We start from the raw sequence: 8,846 nt of genomic DNA, 5'->3' as shown, positions 1-8,846 counted from the left end.
GGAATTGTAGAAGAGGTCATCATATAACAAAACAATCTTGTCCATTTTCTCTCTCATTTTTTATAAGACTTTTCCTTCTTGGATTTTATTACTCTCTCTATTTCATTTTCAATTTAGAACTTTCCCCCCTCTTTTATCCACACAAAAAATATTGGCACATAAACATACATAAACAAATGTATCACAAATTTTTATAAAAAACATATTAATTAATACACAAACAGTACAAAAAGCACTACAATATAATAAATTTAATAATTTATTAACAAATATGTATATATGTGGGTACAACTACAATTATATCTACTTTTGTATCCATTAACTGACAAATAATTAAAATATTTATTTACCCACATGTATCCATTAAGTTACTCATCTCATGTCCCTCATAAATTTTATCCACTAAAATTTGCAAGTATGAAATTATTTGCCATCCCTGATACGTATCTCCAAGGAAAACTATTGTAACCTAAGTTGACTTGGTTATTCCAAATGAAATTAGGGCTATAATATATAATTTTATTATTGACACTGACATTAGTGAAAGTGGTTGAAATATATGATTATATTAAGTGAAAGGAATTTATGAAAAAAAATGTCTCTATTATTCTCGTGAACAATAGTAAATTAGTGTTATCGAAGATGTATAAATAGTAACGACTTACTATGACCATAATACTATTATTCTTACTTGCAACCATCGAGGGACAAAGAAAATTTAAAAATCTTCAAACTCGTTTTCTAAAGGCACCACAATAATGTAAATGATGATAATAGTAACAATAGAAGATGCTACAATGTATGATCTCGTTATACATCTCATAATTTGTGGCGCTCTACTTGACTCAAATGATATTTTATAACGGATAAACAATTACTCTTATGTAAATTAATTCAAACTCAATATAAAGTGACTAGAGCTTTATATTTTTAAGTGACCAAATTAGTCAACCGCCCTTACTTGTTTTTTTAGTATACCAACTTAGATGTCGAGGTCAAAACATCATATTGATCCATGTAAAATGGTTGATTAAACATTGACTCAATATAGTCAACCAATTCTGCAACCTCTTGCTTTATAATTTTAGTCTATATAAAATTTCAACATTTATTTTTTAGTCTCTATAAAAGAATACAATTTTTAACCCCTATAAAATTATAGTGCAAGCTGTTTTTGTTCATTATGTTAAGTCAATATATATTTTTGAATAATTTTTTGTAAGCAACATTATAAAAAGTTTATCTGCAAAAATTAGTTCAAAATTCAATTTATTTTTTTTTTTGTTACTTTTATCTTGAGTTTTGGTATTTAAAATATTCATATTTATTTATCCAAACATAAAAAATCCTATATTTTTACAGAAAAACTTTTTATAATGCTATAAAATATTTGTAAAAATTCATTCAAAATTTTAAAAATTAATAGACACTTAAACACATTTCATTTTAACAGTGATTAAAAGTACTTGTACGAAAATTTAATGAGACGAAATGTTAATTTTTTTTACAAAAACTAATAAATAAAATGTTATAATTTTTAGGAACTAAAAACACAATATTTTGATAAAATATTAATATTAGTTTTAAAGACTTCATCTAAAATTTTGCTTTAGTTTTAAAATACATTGGGTCAACCTTCCTAAAACGTAATACCAACATATAAAATATTCCACAATTTAAATAATATAGAGATTAAAATAACCAAATTATTTAATGTGTAGGTATACAAATATTTAAGAGTCTCCAACTTCTAACTTTTGTAATTTAAAAATGTAATTTAGCATTTTCTTAAAGGTGGACCTCACTCAAAAAAAGAAAAAAAAGATAAACCGAATCCGGTCCGAAACAAGGCGTAAGGTAGCGTACCGGTTCATCCAGAACCAGAAGTGAACCAAACCTCGCTTTTCAAATTTTAGGGCTTAAGAAAGAAAAAGAAAACAACCTCCAAAACCCTTCTTTTTCTTCCGTCGTTGAGCTCGCTGAAGAAGAGTCATGGCGAACGAAGACTTGGCCAGCTGGACCGATCTGCTACATTCTTCCTCTAAGCTTCTCGAACAAGCTGCTCCTTCTGCTCAGTTCCCTCCACTTCAGGTTCCTTTTTTCAGTTTCAAACCAATGCCACCGAATCAACTTACTCCTTTAACTATAAATCGTTTATTTGCTACAAATGATTTCTTCACTGTTTTATTTTCACTGCACAACTATGAGAAATCGTTTACACTTTAGAAATATTTACTCTCGCAACCAAAAGTTTCGATACGGTTCATTTGAAGGTTAATTATAAATGTATTTTGATTGTGAACTATGCATAGCTTCGATTTGACTAAATAAATGAATAATACTTAATACCTGTTAGTTATAATATACGAAACACACGGATACTGGCGTAGACGACGGACACCGGTAATAATTTGAAAAAATGAATCAATCAAATGTAATCAAGGTGTCTATCATAGTGCCAGTGCCACATAGATTATAATTGTTACTGGTTGAGAAAATTAAAATAAATGTTGATTAACTATGATTTTGGGATAAGTGGTTTTGAATTCTTTCAATTTTGTACATTGTTCAGAGGAACTTGGATCAACTCGAAGCGTTATCTAAGAAGCTTAAATCCAAAACTGTTAGGGCTGAGGCACCTTCCCAATCTATTGCTGCAACTAGGTATGGTACTCTTTTGGTTGTTGTGAATGCACAATTCTGAATATTATGTTGCCTAAATTGTTCTCAATTACTTAAAATTCAGAAATGACGGAAACTATTAAATTATGTATTGGTCAGTTCCTAGTTGGATTGCTTTGAGCTGGTTGAAAGTTTTTATTTTATTTAATTTGATAATAATATATATAACATATAGTTGTTCCCTTCGCTTCCCTCAATAGGGGAGTTGTGTTTGTTTTGCTTATTCTTAATAGGGTATGTGGAGATATATGCTTGAATTTATGTTGGCAATTAGTGTGATCATTTTTTTGTTATTTCTTTTGCATGGACAGGCTTCTTGCTCGTGAGGGTATAAATGCAGAGCAGCTTGCAAGGGATCTGAAGTCATTTGAGTTGAAGGTACCACTTAGCATAAACTTCATATTTTGTAACTATTTTTTACATAGAACATCTTTCCTTTTTCCCTGCTTGTTCTATTATATTTATTTGCTCGTTAATTATATATTTTATGCATGCCATACCAGTTTTCATAAGTTTTTAGCAGCCATACTTTAAGTTGCATAGAACCTGTTTGGAAGAAAAAGTAATTTGGCTTGGAAGTTAAAGTCAAATTAATTTCTTAGTTGCTTTTGCTGTGCTTCTTTAATTTCCTCAACTCATGTATTTTGCTAATGCTGTGCCCTCTATCTATCTGTTGTTGTATAAAGACAACTTTTGAAGATGTTTTTCCTGTCGAGGCCACAAGCGTCGAGGAGTACCTGCAGCAGGTAATTTCCACTTTAAAATGTGCTTGTTATTTATTTATCTTGGATTTGCTATCATTTTTAATTTAATTAATTATTAGACATCAAATTGGTTCAATTTGACCAATTTTTATCAATGTATTATATAATATACTTTAAGTCTATCTTTTTGAGTTTGTTTGCATGTTTTTCTTTACAGTGTTCACAAAATTCAATGAGAAATATTTGTATCTTTGGATTCAAATATAATGTCGGAATTCTGAATATGATGTTTGATTTTTTTTTTTCCCATTAAATCACTGGTCAAAGTTAAAGAGCTGTTCTTTGTTGATTTCAAGTATTGTTAGTTTTCATTTTTATCTGTTTTTTACTTGTCATGGATGAGTGTGGTATTGTAGCATGTTTCCCCCCTTTATAAGCAAAGCCAAATGAGTCCAGTGTCTGTATGTGAAGTTCTGTACCTTGTTACGAGAAACCAATAAAGTCTTCTCACTCTTACATGATGCAGTCCTTTTTGAATAGAACCGTGACAATATTGAATACACTTTTTAACTCTCAGGTTCATGAAATGGCAATGATCTCTGCTGTCCAGGAAGCTCAGAAGGATAATCACAGGAGTTTCAATGATTACATGATGAAAGTTTTAGAGGTTAGTGTAATTTCGCCTTTCATTTTATGGTACACCTATGACTTTTTCTGTATCCTTCATGTAACTAAGGATTAATGTCGGAGATATCTTTTGTAATGGGTTTTGCTAATGTAAATTCATAAAACTATTAAAGTAAGAATTATTGGCATAAGTTTTGGTAAACCATTTTTTTGTATACTCGATGTATTCTATCTTTTTCTTGCATTGCTGAAAATAAGAAATCTTTATGGCTGTGCCTTGCGTAGCTATATTCAAAGGCCTTAAATTTTCAAAAGGAAATACCAGTCCTTATATTTTTTGTGGATATTGTGATAGGAATTGAAGAGGTTTATTGAACTATTATAAGATTGTGTGTTTTTATATACTTGTTGATGAGGATATGTTCTTTTTTTGATGAATCTTCATAATAATAATTTCCTCTTTCTATGAAATTTTCTCGCCTTTAAAAAATAATGAATAGTAAACAAAAGATGTAAATGCATAATTTCGTGTAATGCATACAACTTGATAGTTTTTCATCATCTTGAATGGACAATTAGGTTTGTTGACCTGCTTAAACTTCATGGCAATCAAATCATCCTGTTTGGCTGATTATTTTTCTATAAAACATGCTTAGGTTAATCTGTGGAACTTCACATGAAATGCAGTAGCATAGTGAAGTAAGTAAATCATTATATTTCATATTAGCAATTAGCAATTTTATAATTGGGCCTGGAGTGAGTATTTTATTGCATTGCTAAAATAGGTTTATTTGTACTTGATATTATGTGGCTCAACCTTCTTACTGTTCAGTAGCATTTAATGTATGATAGGAGGATTGGCAAAAAGAAAAGCGTGATTTCCTTCAGAGTTTAAGCCGGATTTCAACATTACCTAGGACAAACATGATTGCTAACAGCAATGTGGGTACCCGGCCAGGTCAGATTGTGTCTATGGCTTCTAGTCCGCAAGTCTCTTCTGGCAGCATGGAGATTGTTCCCACGACTAGCAGACCCATTGTGGAGAAAAAGGCATCCGTCTATGCTGAAGTAGTGAAAAATCTGAATAGAGCAAGGCAGTCTGGATTGCCATTTAAAGTATGTCCCCTATTTTCTTGATCTCTCTTCAATTTGAAATTACAGTTCTATATTAGACAATTTAGACTATATATTAGATTAAAAACTCAGTTGATAGTGTTGGCTGTTCATGACTTCAGATAATGATTGGTATGATGTATAACCTTTTAATTCAATACCTTTTCCACACATCATTTTGAATATAAACAATGCTTTATTTTTGCTGGCTAGTTGTCCCAAAAGTTCTTACTATTACCCACCTTTCTGTATTTACATATTTGTATAAATGTTTATTTAAATCATCATAATTTTTCTATGGTTGTTAGCCTGCCACAGGTTTCAAGGGTGCATATGAAAGTTTGGGCATTGATTCTAGTGGTGGAAAATCAGTAACGATGCGAAAGATATGGCACCTTGTTCAGGTTGTACTTATTGTTGTATACCTGTTAACAGACAAAACAGAAAGAAAAACTTTTGCTTTCAAGTTACAACTTTACTGGTTTAACCTGTGACAAAGTAAACATTTGTATTTATTTTCTAAACTTTACTAATTGAATCAGATGCTGATGAACGAGGACTCAACCTTGCGTCGTGTTTCAAAAAGGATGTCATTGATTATTGGGGCCAGGCGCCATCTTGAGTGGGGACATGAGAAATACATCATGGATACTATACATAATCATCCTGCACAAGTAATCTGTTTTTCAGGATTTCAAGTGCTTTATTAACATTTTTTTTTGTAGATTTTAAATTCTGCCTTTCTTTGGTTCATTTTGTTTGCATGTTAAATGTTTTTGAGCGGGTTTTTTTTGTAAGCCCATGTTAGTGGTTAATTTGTTTGGGCGTGGGGGAAATGTTAATTGTAGGGATTGAACATTGGACCTCCTAGTCCTACATAATACTCTTTCAGTTTCCCTACCAAAACCATTGGGCTAATGATTCAGTAAAGCTTTTGAGTGAGTTAACATTGACTCTTTGGGAATAACTTTGTCAATCTTTTGTCAGCTTGTTCTGTTCAAATGGAAGTTCTACAGTGAGCATATATGAATTTGCATTGTCTGTGCCAATAAATGTGTTGTGAAAACTTTGTTCATTTATTTATTAAAGTTTCTATTGATATTCTTCATTTGTATTCCTCATGTCTGCATGCCATGCTTTGAGGGATACTTTGACAAGCTTTTCTCAAGTTTTTTTGCCTTCTGATGTTTGTTTATTCATATAAAATAGGAACATACATTGATTTTTATTTTTTTTATCAACACTTAATTTCTGATGACTTTTTTTTTTTATCTAATGGTAGGCTTCTCTTGGCGGTGGTGTCGGAAATTTGCAAAGAATCCGCGCCTTCCTTCGGGTTCGTCTCAACTTGAAGATTATGCATCTTGTCAAACATTATACCATGATTTTTGATTGTTTGAAAAATCCCTGATTTTTAGTTATTGCTATGCAGATTCGGTTGAGGGATTACGGGGTACTGGATTTTGACGCTGGTGATGCTCGTCGGCAGCCTCCTGTTGATACAACATGGCAACAGGTCTTGGATACTTTATCTGACTATACAATTAGTAGGGATGAGATTTGAATTTGGATCCATGGGTGCCGACAAACTACTCACAATGAATTTGGTTTGTAGTCATCAAATGGGTTTGGGTCTAAGCATGGGTAATTAAACCTATAAAAAATTGTGGGTATGAGTACCATAAGCTTATTATATTTTATCCAACCTTCCTCATACCTTGACAATATGCTTACTAGATTTTATACCTACCCATAATACCCATGCTTTGCCTAAGTTATTTATGCTTATGGGTTACTCATGAATGGAAAATTTTCATTTTTTATTATACGTTAGTTATCTTATAAAGCAACTCAGAATGAAAGAATAAAAAGGTGTCGGATCTCCAAGAGCTTGTGAATGAAGCTTTAATGCAGAAAAGTGTCTATAAGAATTGCTGGTATGGGTATTATAGTATCTAACTAACGTCTTACCTGCACAATATGCTTATCATATTTTGTAACTACTCGTAATACCTTGCTTTGCATGGGTTACTTGTGAATGAAAAGAATTCTGTTTAACTCTATTAGTTATATACTTGAAGTACACTTGGGGATGTTGTGGGAAGTTGAAAGTGTAATATGGGATCAATTTGGGCAGGAAATGGTGGTACTGTTGTCATATGTAAACAGATTTATAGAATTCTATAGACGAGGTCATTAGGATTTCAAATATCTTTGGATATTTTTTAAGTTAGATTTTACACTTTTAGTTAATTCTCTTTTTGTTGACTTTTCATTGTCAAGTCAATTTTAGTATATTTATTTTAAATTTACTAGCTTGTTAAAAGAAAACGATACATCAACAGAAAACACATCTCATATTAATACAACACGTGTAATGGGTTTATATCCGAGCATATAGGTTTCTTTACGCTAATCACATGTGGTTGGGTGTGTGGCTTTTCTTAAATGTGGATATGGGTGCGGATATTCTAGTATTCACCATAGACTCTACTCCTTGCAATCCATAAAAATTAGTTACACTTAACAGAGTTCAGTCATATATCTAATTTTTTGTTTCTTGAAATCAATATTGATGATCAGCTAAGCTTGCACTTTTTTATGACAGATATACTTTTGTTTGCGATCTGGTTATTATGATGAAGCAAGAAACGTTTCCCTATCTTCACGTGCTTCGCATCAATTTGCTCCATTGGTACGTAGCATAATCACTTCTGTTTTGTACTAATTTATGGTGTAGTTTTAATAAGTGACTGTTTTTGACAGCTCACAGAGTGGATTAATACTGGGGGAATGGTACCGGAAGAGGTTGCAACTGCTGCATCAGAAGAATGTGAAAGAATGTTGAGAACTGGTGATCGGGTAGGCCGAACTGCGTATGACAAGAAAAAGTTACTTCTGTATGCCATCATATCAGGTTCTAGAAGACATATTGATCGTCTGCTTAGAGATCAACCAACTCTTTTTAGTACAATAGAGGATTTCTTGTGGTTCAAATTGTCAGCTGTGCGGGACTGCCCCACTGGATCTTCGTCCATTGTTCTAAGTGATGGTCTGATTCCATACAGTTTGGATGATTTGCAAAGTTACCTGAATAAATTTGAACCATCATACTATACAAAAAATGGAAAAGATCCTCTGGTATATCCATATGTCTTGCTTTTAAGCATTCAATTGCTTCCGGCTGTATTATACTTGTCTAAGGAAACAGGAGATGAAGGATATAACATTGATGCTGCACACCTATCAATTCTACTAGCTGATCATGGGGTCCTTTCTGAAGGTGCTGGTACTGGGCAAAAGTTGGGAGTGATGGATGCTTATGCCGAAGTGTCCACCATTATCAGGCAATATGGATCTATGTATTTGCGTCTTGGTGATCTCCAGATGGCATTAGAATATTATGCACAAGCTGCTGCTGCAATTGGTGGTGGGCAGTTGTCGTGGACTGGCAGAGGTAATGTTGATCAGCAAAGGCAGAGAAACTTGATGCTGAAGCAGCTTCTAACTGAATTATTGTTAAGGGATGGAGGCATATATCTTTTACTTGGTGCAAGAGGTGCTGGAGAAGAAGGGGAACTGGGACGGTTTGTGGCTGATCCAAATGCAAGGCAACAGTTTTTGATTGAAGCAGCATGCCAGTGTCAGGAGGCTGGGATGTATGACAAAGTAATTTCTTTCTTATGTTAGTCTTTTATTTTAGGGGAACAATAGGGAAAG

General features: G+C 32.6%; 1 protein-coding gene across 1 annotated transcript in view; it reads left to right on the top strand.

The window, feature by feature from the left end:
• The first annotated feature begins 1,900 nt into the window (after positions 1–1,900).
• LOC101492584 (nuclear pore complex protein NUP93A-like) overlaps positions 1,901–8,846 on the top strand; it is a 9,234-nt gene continuing 2,288 nt past the window's right edge. The window contains exons 1-12 of the mRNA XM_004486632.4: positions 1,901–2,091; positions 2,573–2,664; positions 2,994–3,060; positions 3,369–3,428; positions 3,964–4,053; positions 4,866–5,129; positions 5,435–5,530; positions 5,669–5,800; positions 6,409–6,462; positions 6,559–6,642; positions 7,735–7,821; positions 7,893–8,795. Of these exons, the coding sequence (XP_004486689.1) occupies positions 1,993–2,091; positions 2,573–2,664; positions 2,994–3,060; positions 3,369–3,428; positions 3,964–4,053; positions 4,866–5,129; positions 5,435–5,530; positions 5,669–5,800; positions 6,409–6,462; positions 6,559–6,642; positions 7,735–7,821; positions 7,893–8,795 (2,028 nt within the window). The 5' untranslated portion in view covers positions 1,901–1,992. The remainder of the gene's footprint in view (positions 2,092–2,572; positions 2,665–2,993; positions 3,061–3,368; positions 3,429–3,963; positions 4,054–4,865; positions 5,130–5,434; positions 5,531–5,668; positions 5,801–6,408; positions 6,463–6,558; positions 6,643–7,734; positions 7,822–7,892; positions 8,796–8,846) is intronic.

This window comes from Cicer arietinum, chromosome 1, assembly GCF_000331145.2.
Source record: "Cicer arietinum cultivar CDC Frontier isolate Library 1 chromosome 1, Cicar.CDCFrontier_v2.0, whole genome shotgun sequence".
Taxonomy (NCBI): domain Eukaryota; kingdom Viridiplantae; phylum Streptophyta; class Magnoliopsida; order Fabales; family Fabaceae; genus Cicer; species Cicer arietinum.
Note: the sequence above shows the minus strand (reverse complement) of the source record. Positions and strands in the feature narration are given on the sequence as shown.